The 15,353-nt window shown below is 44.3% G+C and overlaps 1 protein-coding gene across 6 annotated transcripts in view; it reads right to left on the bottom strand.

Moving 5' to 3' along the window:
- Positions 1-10,412, bottom strand: part of ACTN1 (actinin alpha 1) — a 129,843-nt gene extending 119,431 nt beyond the window's left edge. For 4 of the 6 annotated variants that reach the window (XM_048852280.2, XM_075129648.1, XM_048852279.2 and 1 more), the window contains exon 1: positions 10,102-10,412. In XM_048852280.2, coding sequence (XP_048708237.1) covers positions 10,102-10,206 — 105 coding nt within the window. In that variant the 5' untranslated portion in view covers positions 10,207-10,412. The remainder of the gene's footprint in view (positions 1-10,101) is intronic. The other 2 variants (XM_048852278.2, XM_048852277.2) reach the window with 1 other exon arrangement.
- Between the last annotated feature and the right edge of the window lie 4,941 nt (positions 10,413-15,353).

Consider the following 15,353-nt stretch of genomic DNA (forward strand, 5'->3'; position numbering starts at 1 on the left):
GTTTATAAGGCAAGTAGAATGAAAGCTCCTGAGCTGTTTTACTACACAGGTACCCTGCTTTGCCTGGATACAGATTATTGCAAAAGGGTTGCTCCGCTAACTGGAATTAGGTAAATGCAAAGTAAAGTAAACCCTATACTATAATGAAGGATGGGCCTTCTGATCATCCCCAGCAATCAGTTCTGCCTATCTACTCTGATGATTTAGTACAGTTAGTTATTAAAGCAGAGATTACGTTTCCTAGCCAGTTTCAGGCTCTGCTGACTTGAGCTGCTTTTGAACCCATAATCACTAAAGTTAGGCAAGTCAATAAGGAGCTTGCAACACAGCACCTATAGGGTAAGATCAAGGCATGGGCTACCTCCACTCCATTTTATATTATAAAACTTTTTATTTCAGGGTGGTAGGTGACCAGCATCATAGTAATCTGGAGTCACTACAAAATTAAGCAGATTTAGAATTATTGCTGATTCTGCTCCGAGTCAGCCCCCCTTCCACTGACCAATGAAGCCTTCCAAGCTAGTTTGAATGATTTCCTTAAAGAAATCTCTTCTCCACCTCCCACATCTTTTCATTAATCACATTGGTTTGTTTTTGTAGGGTTGCTCATAAAAACTAGCCTGCTGGCCTTTAGAGCCCAGTCACTTACATGAACCTCCCAGATCTGAGAAGAGACACAAGTTAACTAGAGTCTCACACCTCAATAGTGTGCACTTAAAACTATACTAATGACCAGAACATAGTTTTGTCACCTGTCAGCATCTCCCACTCAGAACAGTGCCCCGTGGCTCCAATACAATGGAACAGCAGGTTTTGGTGTCGGTTCCCACTCTGCAGACTGGAATGCATTTCCAGGAGGCATTCTCTCTGTGTAGATTGATTCATAGTTGTAAGACTCAGCTGGGTAAATGGCCATATGCCACGCTACATTTACCCATACACCTCAGACTCACACCAATGGGAGTTGTACTCATGCATTGAGGAAGCCCTTTGAATGAGATTTCTGGGCCTGGTTTTCCAGAGATGCTGAACAACTGCAGCTCCCATTGACTTCAGCGGGAGTTGTGGATGATCAGTACCTGTAAAAGTCAGGCCCTAGGGGGACAGAAGACACCAACATACAATCAGAGAAGGCATCTCAGCCAGAATTCTTCTTGCCCCACCCCAGCTATGCAGCAAACTGTAGTCACTGGTTGGCTACTGCCTCCCACCCAGAAGGCAGCTGCATTTCAATGTTTTTCATCACACTTGGCAATATTTTCAGGTAAGGGGGTGCAATACAATCGTAGGACCTGGATTTGCAATCATAAAACCTTCTTGAATTCAGGTCTCAGTACTTCCAGGCATGCGTGAGAGATTGGGACAGAGAGAGAAAGAACAGGAGATGGCAAGCAGGAGAAGAAGAAGAAATGAGGAAAGACATAAGGCAGACAGAAGACAGATTTGAGTCCATACACCACTGAGGTGTGAAGCAGTGGTAACACTGGTACAGCCCTGGAAGAGCTTGCTTACAGTAGTCATAGCCCATCCAGTCACATGTCCATTACCAGTATGGCAGGAAAGATAAAAAGAATGGGAAATTAACATGGAAAGAAAAAGGAAAAGGGAAAAAAAAAAGAAGTGCTGTTTTATTGCCTAATAGGGAGCGAAGAGGCTTGTCTGGCTCCAGGCCACACCACAAACATCCTATGGCTGGGTTCTGTTATAATGAAGGGGAAGGGAAGGAAAAAAAAAAAAAGACAGCAGTAGAGAAACAGGAAGCTAGCCAGCTCTTTGCTAATCTTATTAATGCTTGCGGTTTCACTCAGTTAATACAGTTTGTTGCTTAGAGTCCCAAGGAGTCCCTTCCATTTCTCCCCACTCTGAACCCCCCATTCAAGAGATTCCCCACAATCACCAACAGGTTCCTTTCAGAATGAGTCAGTCAATCTTGCTTCAAGAGGACAAAATGCAGTTGGAAGTATCCCTGAGAAGGTTAACTGGACTTGACATTTGAGTGATGGCTACTCTCAGATTGGAGGCCCCATGGTGAATAGTCAAGGCTCACAAATCATCCTCTCCCCATCTACAAAATTGATCAAGGCTCTGGATATCTGTCTCCAGCACTGAAATCCTGGAGGTGGGCATTCTTCATGAAAGTCACTCCCTCTCCCAAAGCTCACATTTGGCAATTTGGGGGGGGGGGGGGGGCGGGAAAAACACTCCTGCATTTTATATATTTATTTTACACACATACACAAATTCAGGCCTTTTATTAAATGCCCTGTATTTTGGTGGGGGCAGGTGAGTACTTATTTCCCTGTCTTGAGGTGGGAGAGGCTATGGTGGATTTTTTCCTAACATACCCACATGACAAAGTTTTTAAGTAACTACAGTGGAGTTCCCCCCCCCCCCTCCAAAATTGGTGCTTGGCCCTTATGAGATAATTTTTTTAAAAACAGCAACACAACCACTGGGCCTATGGGCCAGAGACAACTTGGCCTTTTCGTGGCTCTGATAGGCACCTTAGGAAGACTTCATAAAGTGTTTCCTAAGGTAGAGTCTCCATCCCTTTCTCCAGTCTAATTTCAGATAGAGCAAGCTGTCTCATAGCAATGCAACCAAACCCCAGAGAATGTCCTAAGTGTTAGACACAACAGTGATAAACCACAGGCACAGGACTTCACAGACAATGCTATAAAATAAAATTAGCTGCAATGTAGTGACAGCGCCCAAGCCTTCTTAAGCAAAGCTGTGTTAGCTTTTGCCGTCCCTATCACCAAACTTGTGCCACCAACCAGGAGGACTCCAGTCCAATTTCATGGGTGGATTCCAAAGATATTGCAATGAGCAGTACACAATCCCACATCCCCATTGGTGAAGATGGCTTACAACCTCTAGTATATAAAATGTATTACACGTGAGGCTGTGGAATTGTATATCGCATGCAGTGAAGCACTAGTTCAAGAGCAAAGTGCCTAGGACAAAAATAGCTGCACAACCACCCCCACCCTCCAGGATACATTACTGCATTTCTATTATGGTGATCTAATGGCCAAAACATTTTTAAAAAGAGTGTGCGCGCTCTAATTAAGACACAATAGATGTCATTTTAATCTGAGCCAGCTGCTCTTCCAATCCTAGGTATTTTAATAACATCGTTAGACCCATACTCCCAAACCTGTAATTTAGCTACATTTAATTTCTGAATCAGGACAAGGCCATCTCAAAACATGCCATTTTTTAAAAAAAGAAGAAGACGACCAATTCTCACTACACAGCCTAAAAAAAAGTGTTTATACAACTTTCTGGACAGTTTCTGTTCAAATTTCCCCACTTATTGGGTTAGCAGTAAGCACAAAATACATACCAAGTTACACTCTGAAAATCAGTAATGAGGTTAGGGAGGCTGGTTAATGGTATCACCTTTGCCTTGTGTAGTTCTGTACAGTAAGATAGTGATAACCAAATCACAGACCCAAGAATTTAAACTGGTTGCCTGAAACAGTCAAGGAATTCCCCAGAACCATACATTCACACCGCTGGGCTAATAGCTTGCTTCCTTTTGGGTGTTTCCCCCCCTCCTGTAGGGGATTAGTAGGATGGATCTCATAGTAGATGGACAGATGGTTTGATCCAGTACATTAAATCTTGTGTTTTTCCAATTGCTGTCCACACTTCTGTAACATCCCTCACAAATCTGCACAGACCATTTTCCTGTCCATCCCCACCTCCTCCTTAGTTCTTCCACTAACAAGCTGCTGTGTGGATGAAAAAGTCACTACAAAGCCCAGATGCCTCACTCATCTCACAATATAAAGAAGTTACAATGAATAATAATGTTCTTGGTAAAAAAAAAAAAAAATGAACAGAGAGAAAGTGAGCCACCTCCCACTGCTCTACAATGAATTGCCTTACAAAGCCAGTGATTTAGCCATTGTTTGCAGCAATACTTCAGGGATGCTTTTTAGTTAAACGTCTTTAAAGAACTAATAAATGATAAGGTGGGTGATGTAATATATTTTATTGAACCAACTTCTGTGGTTCAATCCATTGGACTGAATGGAACGGAGAGTCAGGCAGACAGCACCCATTCCAGAGCTTTCTGGCCATACAAACCATCATTTATGTTCATAACTATCTTTACATATGGCATATTATACACTGCTTGCTAGACTCAGAGGATTATCATGGGATGGTGCCATTTCTAACAGATAATTTCAGTGATTTATAGATATCGTATTTAGTCAATATTTACCTATAAACAGGAAGTGTTCAGCACAGTTTAGCTACTGCTGTCACTGTTCCACCAATTCCAAAAATCAGAATGGTTTAGATTTCTCAGCAAGAAGTGCATTCTATTGCAGTTTTCTAGTAGGCAGTCCTGTGTGGTAATGGGACTGGAGAAAACAGGCAATGTTATTTTTTATTTTTTTTAATAAAAATGAAGTGTTTGAATCATTTACATTGAATCAATATTTTTAAATAATGTTAATGTAACCCCTTAACAGTAGACAAAAATACAACTTCTGTTGGTTTTTAATTTCTGTTCACTAGTTACAAATGGATTCTTCACCCTACTCTGCTTCATATTGTCAAGATGGCAGCTGTCTGGTCAGACAGGGAGCACTGTATTGCCATTAGCATACCGGGCTGGGAATCAGAAGATTTTTCTTCTCTAGGTTGTGCAACCTTGGACAAGTCGCTTACAGACAATGACCAGTGTCTGAAATTAGAGGGAACCATTTGAAAAAACATGAGCCTGATTTTCAGAGATGCCAAGTGCTCAGCATCTCTAAGACTCAGATCTATGGTATTTCAGATGGAGGCACCGCAAGAGTCACTGGCCCCACAAACCTTTTAGCTTTAACTGCCACTGCACCCTCAGGGGCTGGTGTTCTCACTGGGGGTTGCTTGTCTTCAGCTGCGGACTTTCTTCCATCATCAGTCAGATGAAGCCCAAGCTTGCTGATCTGCAGGGAGCTCATCTATTCACTCAGGGCCTGACCTAGCCCTCACTGAAGTCAGTGGGCGTCTCTTCATTGACCTATGGAGCTGGATCAAGGCCTCAGGATTTTTCTGATAAAGAGGCAGAAATTCTTGTGGGCTGTGAAGTTCTATTTCACAGCGGCTTTTACAATTGTAACAACAAATTGGCTAGTATTTCAAAACTAGTAAATGCCCACAGAAAGGCAATAATTGGCACATTTTACAAGACTATATAGATTTCCCAACAGCCTGCAGTGATGAGAGCATTTTGAGAGTGATCTTCTGACAGTGACTTTCAAAAAGTTTCACTGGGTAACAGAGAAGCAGTAGCATCAGTCTGTTAGGCCTTAGCAAGTGTTTTGGGAAGCCCATTTCCTGTATTTTCTTGAGAATAATGGGTAAGAGTATAATAGATGGTAATTTCTTCTAACTGAAAGATTTCACCAAGAGCTTTAATCCCCAAGAGACCCCTGCTGTTGTACAAATGGGCACTGCAGACGCTTATTAAAAGTCAGATTGAGCAGAATTCGTTCTGTTCATTATTTTCCACCCCTTAAGTGAATATCACTGCTGGGATGAGCTCTTGAAAGCCTCTTAAAAACCCTTCTGAAAACATGACATCCCCAAAAGCCTCTTACGGAAAAGCAATACAGCTGGGAAAGCTGGTTTTTCCAAGCAGTGGCAGTGCCCCCTGAATTCTAAACTGACAACTTCCTGCTCCTCACCTAGCAAGCTCCTGCAGGGAGTTAGTTACTCAATGGAGTCGGAAATGAGAGGATAAGATGATGTGAGGGAACGGAGGCATCTTCCAGCTATCAGGTTAAAAATGCCTATCATCATTCACAAGGACTTCTAGAGGCTTTTCCTCCACAGATCTCAAAGTGATTTATAGGAGACATTAATCCCAATTTCACTACTCACCTGTGAGGAACACTACATCAATCTCTTTGTACAGAAGGAGAAATACAAGCACACGGAACGTGTGGAAACTACCTGAAAACTAACTTTGTACAAATATCTCCTTGCACACTGGGTGCAGATCTGCTCAGCATTCAGAGTCAGTTACTAAAAATCAGCAGATCTAAATTCTTACTACTTTTTAGTCCTGCGTTCCCTCTGCTGAGCCAGCGCAACAAAAAGATTCTAGTCCTTTTATGTGTCAACAGAACTGTTTACAAAGTTTCAATTAGTTACAACTGTGCAAATCCACTGAAGACAATGGGATTGCAGAGTTACCACCCAGGGCCTAGTTTGGTCTATACAACAGTGGTTTTCAACCATGGGTATGTTGAGGGCACACAGAGGTCTTCCAGGGGGTACATCAACTCATCTAGATATTTACCTAGTTTTATAGCAGGCTACATAAAGAGCACAGTGAGTAAAAACTAAAATTTCATACAATGACCTGTTTATATGGCTCTGTATACTATACACTGAAAAGTAAGTACAATATTTATATTCCAATTGATTTTATAATTATATGGTAAAAATGATAAAGCAAGCAATTTTTCAGTAATAGCCTCCTATGACACTTTGTACTTTTATGTCTGATTTTGTAAGCAAGTAGTTTTTAAGTGAGGTGAAACTTGAGGGTACACAAGACAAATTAGACTCATGAAAGGGGTACAGTAGTCTGGAAAGGTTGAGACCCACTGCTATCTGGGAGCAGGGATGTCTATTCTCAAATTGTGCTGTGGAGCAGGCCACGCTTCTGGGACGGTGCGGTGCGGGCTCTGCAGCACCGAACTCTCCTCGTCCTGCCACCCCTCAGCCCTGCAGAGATGCTGCACGTCTACATCAGGTGCCTCAGCTACCATGTCCAGGAAGAGGACATCCAGCACTTCTTTAGCAGCTATGGCCGCCTGCTCAAGGTCAATCTCAAGAACGGCTATGGGTTTGTGGAGTTCAAGGACTCCCACGACACCGACGATGCCATTTACGAGCTGAATGGCAAAGACCTGTGCAGGGAGCGGGTGATAGTGGAGCATGCCCAGGGCCCCCGCCAGGATGCAGCAGCTACAGCAGCTGCAGTGGGGGTGGTGGAGGCGGTGGATATAGCAGTCGGAGACAACCAGGAAGAGATAAATATGGACCACCTGTTCATACAGAATACAGACTGATTGTTGAAAACCTTTCCAGTCGTTGTAGTTGGCAGGATTTGAAAGATTTCATAAGGCAATCTGGTTTCTCAAATTGGGGGTCCTGACCCAAAAAGGGATTGCAGGGGGGGCAGTCACAAGGTTATTTTAGGGGGTTATGGTATTGCCACCCTTACTTCTGCACTGCTGCCTTCTGAGCCTCGTGACCAGAGAGCAGCGGCTGGTGGCTGGGCACCCAGCTCTGAAAGCGGTGCCCTGCCAGCAGCAGCGCAGAAGTAAGGATGGCATGGTATGGTATTGCCACCCTGACTTCTGTGCTGCTGCCTTCAGAGCTGGGCGGCTGGAGAGCGGCGGCTTCTGACTGAGGGCCCAGCTCTGCAGGCAGCAGTAAAGGTGGCAATACCATACCATGCCATCCTTACTTCTGCACTGCTGCTGGCAGCGTCTCTGCCTTCAGAGGTGGGCTCCTGGCCAGCAGCCGCCACTCTCCAGCTGCCCAGCTCTGAAGGCAGCGCCACGGCCAGCAGCAAGGCAGAAGTACGTAAGAACGGCCATACTGGGTCAGACCAAAGGTCCATCAAGCCCAGTATCCTGTCCTCTAACAGTGGCCAATGGCAGGTGCCCCAAAGGGAATGAACAGGTAGGTTATCATCAAGTGATCCATGCCCTGTCACCCAACCCCAGCTTCTGGCAAACAGAGGCTAGGGACACCATTCCTGCCCATCCTGGCTAATAGCCATTGATGGATCTATCTTCCATGAATCAGTCTAGCTCCCTTTTGAACCCTTTATAGTATTGGCCTTCACAACACCCTCTGGCAAGGGGTTCCAGAGGCTGACAGTGCGTTGCGTGAAAAAAATACTTTCTTGTGTTTGTTACCTATTAATGTCATTTGGTGGCCCCTTGTTCTTGTATTATGAGAAGGAGTAAATAACACTTCCTTATTTACTTTCTCTATACCACTCATGATTTTATAAGTAAGGGTAGCAGTACCACAAACCCCTCTACAATAACCTTGTGATCCCCACCTCCCACAATTCCAACACCATAAAATTTCAGATTTAAATAGATGAAATCACTAAATTTATGATTTTAAAAATCCTAGGATCATGAAATGGACCAAAATGAATTTGGTAGGGCCCTACCTATATCCACTATGTGTGACAAAAAAGTAGTTCCATTTTCTATTCAGAATTCAGGCATGGCAAGATGTGATACAAACTGCAAGCGTAAAATTAACAAGTGATTCACTCTAGTGACTTGACAGTTGTAGGAGGTGCCCTGCCATGCTTCTTTTTAAAAAATATATATATATATTTTATTGTCTGATGAAGTGACTAAAAGGGAAATGTTTCAAGGATTAGGATTCCAGTGATCTAATACAGGGTGCCACTGGCTTAGACAAAACGAAAAAGCAGCAGCTAGAACTCCTCCTAAACTTCCCCCCCCCCACCCCAGTTTAAAAAAGGGATGAATGTTACCATTTTTGGACATAAGTTCTGCACAAGCCCAACCCTAAACCACACCACTCAAATGAGAAGTGAGCTTTCATCCTGCTTGTGAGCACATGGAATTGGGGACCATTCAAAAAGGGAGAATAAGGTGGTGGGAATGGAAAAGGTAATTTACTAACAACAGATTGCTCGTCAATCAGTCAATCTGATCTCCTAAATAGCTGTAGTGCTCCTGCCTCCCCACTATACAGGGAAACAAGTCTAGCCTACAAAGGTCATCTGCAGCTGAAGGAGCCTGCACCCTGGGGAACAAGCCAATTTTACATTCACATTCTGATTTCCTCCTTAATCAGCGTCTGCTGCCTCCAAAGAGAGCGTTCCTTTGTGTGCCACTGTCCTCTGGGGGCAACGCAGACGTGTGGAGAGCTTTGCAATGGGAGTGACACTTCGTAGCAGACACACATGTACCTGCACAGTCCTCCCTTCCCCCAGGGCACCACCAGCCGCCCAAATCAGCTCTTCAACAGCTTCCTGAGGAGCAGCTAGGCGGCCCCTAATAGCACGCACAGCATCGCTATCAAAAAAAAACCCAGAAAGTGAGGAGTGTTGCCTGGTAAATTGCATTGCGAAATGTGAGGGGAGGGAGCTAGGGCTCCCGTCTGCATGGCTCCTGGCGCTGACAGGGGAAACATCTGTTGCTTTAGGGGGGGAAAGGAACTTCTGCGCTGCTACACTGGGCGATAAAACGGCCCCATTTCTTTGCTTACCCACCCCCCTCATAGGTCGCACTACTTCAGCGCCCACCCACCTCCCTCACACACAGGTAGGAAAGACAACAGCCTAATGTTACACGTTGTTTCTTTAAATCACACAAGCCCTCCATAGGCGATTAATACACAATCTCCAAACGCTGTTTCCACGGGGATCTGTGAGCCACCAGATAACACCTTGGTTTAAACTCAGTTAAAATCACTGTTCTAGACCGAATTAAAGGAGAGGCGTGGGGCGCGCTATTTGCTACATTATTCGAGCTCTGCATCTCAACAGGTCCTGTGCAGAGCTGGGTCCATTGCAACCTCTGACCATATGGGGAAAATCGGAGGGAGGAGGAGAGAGGCGGCTATGCATATACAAATCCATAATTAGGTTGATGTTGCAGCTCGTCCCACCCCCAACTCCCTTCTTCACACGAGGCTCCATTATTTAATTAAATAAAACGAGGGGGTGATGCAGGGATCCGGCTGCCAACAGGAAACCTCCCAGCTATCAATCAGACCAGCTCTCTGCCCTGGACCCTCAGCAAACGTGGAAAATACCCCAGCGTTAAACAGGGAGGGACTGAACGTGCGCAGGTAGCCACACAGAGCCCCAATACAACTAATCTCCAGCAAATCCAAGGAAACCTTTCCCCCACCCCCATCCTGCTAAATGCCTGTAACACAATACTCCTCTCTAATGGAGCTACTGCAGCCTCTACTAATATCTCTCTCCCCCACCCCGGCTCCAGGATCTTTACTAGGATGCGGGGGGGGGGGGGAAGAAAGGGGTAAGGTGAGGGTGAAGGGGGGGGGGGAATTTACCTTTCTCTGCTGTTTTTCCCAAGCTGGATCCAAAAGCATGTCCCTGTCCCAGTCCTCCTCCGGCTGCATGTAGTCATTGGTTTGCTGAGAGTCATAGTAATCCATGGCTGTGCGTGTCCCCTTCGGTCTGCTTTTGTTTTTCCTCCCCGGCTGCTGCCGCCACAGCTCGCGCTCCCCGGCGGTCTCGAGAGCGCCCTGCTGAAGGACAGCTACAGCGGAGCGGAGCGGAGCGCAGACAGAGAGAGAGACGGGGGGGAGGTGGCGGCGCGCAGCAGCTCCGCTTACACCAGAGCGCAACCTAGTCTTCGCACGCACAGAAGGGAAGGGGGCGGCGGGGGAAAGAGCCCTGCCTCCTAGTTAATCTCATTGGCTAGGTGGAGTTGCCAGAAGTCCATTTTCCGAGGCTACCATCGCTCTCATTGAGGCCCCCTTGTGTCACTCAGGGCTTCCAGCGGTTGATATAGGTTGATTTAAGCTCCCCCCTCCACAACCTCCTCCCCCCTTACTCCTGTGACATCTGAGTTTAATCTGCGGTGGACTCAGTTTGGTGACGTCTCCCCTTACCTTGGGGGTTTATAGTAATATCAGGAGCTACCTGTCGCGCAATGCAAAAAATGCAACAACAACAACAAAGTATATCTGCTTATTATGTTTGATAGGGGGACAAGGTGGGTGAGATAATATCATTTATCAACTTTTGTTATATTACCTCACCCGCCTTGTCTTTCTAATAGCCTGCGACTAAGCTTCTACAATATGCAGGTCAGTGTGAAAGAAACATTGTCAGGTTAACAATATACAATATTCAAACAAACAGTCCTTACCTGGATTACTAGAAAAACACCTTATTAAAAAAATGTTAAACATCTTATTGACTTGTCAGTGGGAATGCACTTTATTTAAGCCAGGATCCTGCCAATCTTTATATACATATACCTGACATGTCTGTAGTCTCCTTAAATTTAATGGGAGGAATGGAAAGTTAAGCATGTGTACGAATTCACAGGATAGAAGCCGGAGTCTGTGCATATCTGTCAAGTTGGACAGTCAGTTACAATGTTTCCAGTTATTTCATTTCCTGATTCCACTAGCACTGTGCTACAATGTTTGGGTTGCAAACTTTATAGTGGAAAGTTTATTGGTTAGAATTCAAATTATATTGAAAGTTTGAAGAGGAGAGTAAAATGCATATTAAGCCAGAGGGAGACAAAGAAACACTCACCTTAAAAACTTAAAGCTACAGTAATTTTTTGGCTCGGATCCTCCAAATCCTTATGCACATGCTTAACTTTATGCATGCCAATCGCCTCATTGAGTTCAGTGGGACACGTCACATGCTTAAAGTTAAGCCCATGTGTGTCCCAGAACTGGGGCCTTAAGCTATAGAGTGCTGTACAAATTTTCTTCAGAGTTTCCAAAAACATTCCCTAAGTAATTCTGAGTAAATTCCTTCAGAGTAAGTCTGGAAACTTTCCAAACCAAAATTAAAGCACTCAGGAACATGCTTAAAGGTTAGTGCGTTGATAAGTGTTTTGCTGAATTGGAGCTATGGCTCTGATCCTATGGGTCTGCCTAGATAGACCCCTGCATCTTCACGGAACCCCAGTAAAGACAATAGAGCTCTGTATGGCCACAAGGATCAACCAAGGTGGAACAGGGTGATTGCCCCCTTGGCTGGCTGGAGCCCAGAAAGAACATAATGGTGTTTGTCTATCTGATAGTTAATAGAGATTTTCATTTAACCACAAGTGTTTGGAGGCCTATGTTTTTGGAGCTGAAGGACCAGGATCCTTGGCTCTACAGTTATATGTTGTTTTATTATGGAGCAGCAATAGCTTCGCCGTAGCTAATGTTGCTACCACACTCCCATTATATTATTGTAAATAAAATAAACCAAAGTTCTCATGCTTTCACATTTTTAGGGTTAAATTTCATCAGCTGGAGCATTTTCTGATAATTTTGCTCAAAGTAAGTAATGAAAAGCCTGAAATTTGTTCTTTTAAAATTTTTTTTTTTTTTACAAGTGTTCAGTGTTTCTTGGTGTCCTTCTCTCTATCCAACAAAATCACACTACACTAGAATACTTTAAACCCCGATAGATTTGGAACTTGGATCATCCAGCAAGAGGTAGTTTTTCAAAGACAGGCAGAGTAAAATATTTAAGAAGCTGCTGCTGTTTGAGAACTTGACATGATTCTCTGTCAATGAAGCGGACGAAGAAAAAACATGGCAACAGCAAATATTTTCCGCAACCATCTTTGAGCTAGCCAAGGCTACTTTGTGAAACTGAAAGGAAATTCCCAGTTCTTGTTAAAATAGCTCCCCCACAGGCATTACACACAAGTATTCCTTTTCGTTTTGTGGATACAGACTAACATGGCTGCTACTCACGAAAGCTTATGCTCAAATATATTTGTTAGTCTCTAAGGTGCCACAAGTCCTCCTCGTTCTTTTTGCAAAATACAACCCTGGCCCAGGGAGAGTATACACAAGTCCAGTTTTCAGATTGCTTAAGGAATAGAGAGTATGTGACACATGAACCGTTATATTGAACACACATGATAGAGCTCAGAGCAGACCCAGATCTGATCTGCTAGAGACCATGGTAATTCTCAGACACATTAGTTCAGATCTCTGTATAAAGGCCACCTGTAAAATGGGGGATAATAATACTTACCCATTTTTGTAAAATGCTTTGAGATCTAAAATGAGAAAGCACTAGGTAATTGTAAAGTACGTTATGAGTCATATTTTTCAAATGAAATAACTACAGCACAGGAAATTGCAATTATCTGCCAGATATGAGGTAATGACTCTTTGCCTTTTTAAAATTCTCTCTGAAGTTTGAATTGGCTATAGTCTTCTTCACCGCTTGTCTTAAACTGCTGTGCAGGGTATATCAGATATAAGCTCTTTGGGTCTCAACTTTTTATCAGTACTCCAAGGCATGTAGCACACATTTGGACATTATAAACCCATAAATAATAATTATAGAGTTGTTCTGTACTATTTAACAGTTGTCATGTTCCACCCTAGAATCGGCTGCATTTCAGTGGAGGATAAAATCACCTTTGTATTTGTGGTGCATAACGTCCAAGATTTTCAGACATGACCAGTGATTTGTGGTGCCTCAGTTTTTGGGTGTCCAGCTAGAGGCACATTAAAGGAGCCTGATGTTCAGAGGCTGCTTACTTCCACTTTCCAAATCAGGCCCCTTCAAGGTGCCTCAGGCTGGACAACCCAGAACCAAGGCATCCAAAATTATAAGGCATTTTAAAAAATCTTGACCAAAATGTTTCAGAAATGAAAGAAATGTTATAAAATGTCAGGTGATATTGTAGAGAGATTGTTGAGCTCAGTAGGAAGGAAGATGATGGTGGTGACAGTTTTTTGAAGCTCTAAAGTTCAAAATGCAGGGTTAAATTGGGAAAAAATAGGGGAATCATCAGGACTTCAACAGAGAAGGCCCCAAAAAGAAATTCAATTTATCAATACATTTACATTTATTTTCCATAAACATTTGATGAATGTTTGGTAACATGCTGTTCTGCTGTCTCAGCTGCAAGTCATTTTGCATCACTTATCTTTGAGACTATGTACATCTTTAGGATATCACAGGATGGATTAAAGACCATAAAAATACCATGTAATATTCACCTTTTAATTATTCCTCTCTTATCAGCTCAGGATTTCCAACCTTAGGATGTTTGACTCACTGAGACCTGGGGAAACAAAAAACAGGTTCTAAAACATTCCTTGAGATGAGATCAATACAGTGTTTTCAAACAAACAGACTTGCTTTGTATTTGAATATCCTCAGGCCCTGATTTTATTTCCTTCCCACATTTAATGGCCCAGTACCTCCCAGATGGTGTCGCTGTACCACATACCTCCCAGATGTTGCTGGGAGCCCTCATCTCCTGCTGAAATTAATGAGTTGAGGGCACTCCACATCTTCCAGGAGGCACTCACCACCTCATAGGTTTGATCCCTAAAACTTGCAGTTAATATCCCAGACATTTAATCTTCTGGATGCTGTCTGCTCTCTGTGAGCACAAAGTTAGTTGCTGCAGAGGGTCACAGAGTATATGTTCTCCATTCTCATTATGTTGCTTGGTTCTTTTTAACTGGTGCAGAGTGTACCTAGATGTCACTGTGATGTGGTGCCTTACAAATACTTGTAATATTATAAAAATCAGTTGTATCATTAATAAAATAATATATTAGAGATCCCATCCATTTAATCCATTGCTGCAATAGCTGGAGATGGACTACCTGACCTAAAATAAGAGTGAATTAAGACTGAAGTAGCCCAGATCTAACAAAATAGTTGAGGCCTAAAATACCAGTATCCTCTCTGCAGATTCTTGCTTTCAGGCCCCCAACCTGCAATTCCTTGACATTCACGCCTCAAACAGACTTTCCCTCCTCCCCGCCCCGAACCCTGATGGACCCCTTGATTTTGTACTCCTAGCCCCTTGGACAGGTACTTGCTTTCTCAATGACTCAGTGCTGTCTTGTCTCCTTAGACTGCCAGGTCCTTATGTGACAAACCCTGTCTTGTCTAACCCTGCTCATAGATGACCTCTCCCATCTCTGTTCCATCTTCTACCTCGGTACAATACTGTAACAGGGGAGTCTGCCCTTTTAGTGTCCTGGAGCCAGTCAGCTCTGTTTGGAGGCAGAACCTCTTTAAGGACAGGTATTTGGGCCTGGTAGAGGGGATTATCAGGTTGGGCTAGGGGTCAGCTGATTCCTATAAAGGGCTGAAAGACTTTAACTGAAGGAGGGCTGTAAGTAGTTATATGTGGTTGGGTCCTGGAGTGGGGGGGAATGATTCAAGGGGAAAGGCCTGGAGGCCCCTGCAGCCTGCCTTGTCAGGGGAACAGCTTTGTTTGTGTCACTTTCTAAGTTTTGTGCTTGCAGAGTAAACTGTGCACTGAAGGAAGGGCCTGAACAGAGTTGGGGTGTGGTGTTTGATCATTACTGGCAGAGGCGTGGGAACTAGGAGTGTGGGGAGTGCTGCAGCACCCCCAGTTATTGTGTGGGGTCCCGGCTGTTGGCTCCGCACCCAGGCTGCTGCCGGACCCCTGCCTGGGACTCTGCTGCCTGGTCCCACACATGACTGCTGCAGGACCCACACGTAGGGTCCCGTCTGCCTCAGGACCTGCGCACAGGGCTCTGCTCCCGCCCCCAGTTGTGGTCCCAGCCTCAGTCCTCTTACCCCTGTCGCGTCCCGCCACAGGGCTGGC

The sequence above is a fragment of the Caretta caretta genome, chromosome 6, assembly GCF_965140235.1.
Source record: "Caretta caretta isolate rCarCar2 chromosome 6, rCarCar1.hap1, whole genome shotgun sequence".
NCBI classification, from domain to species: Eukaryota; Metazoa; Chordata; order Testudines; family Cheloniidae; genus Caretta; species Caretta caretta.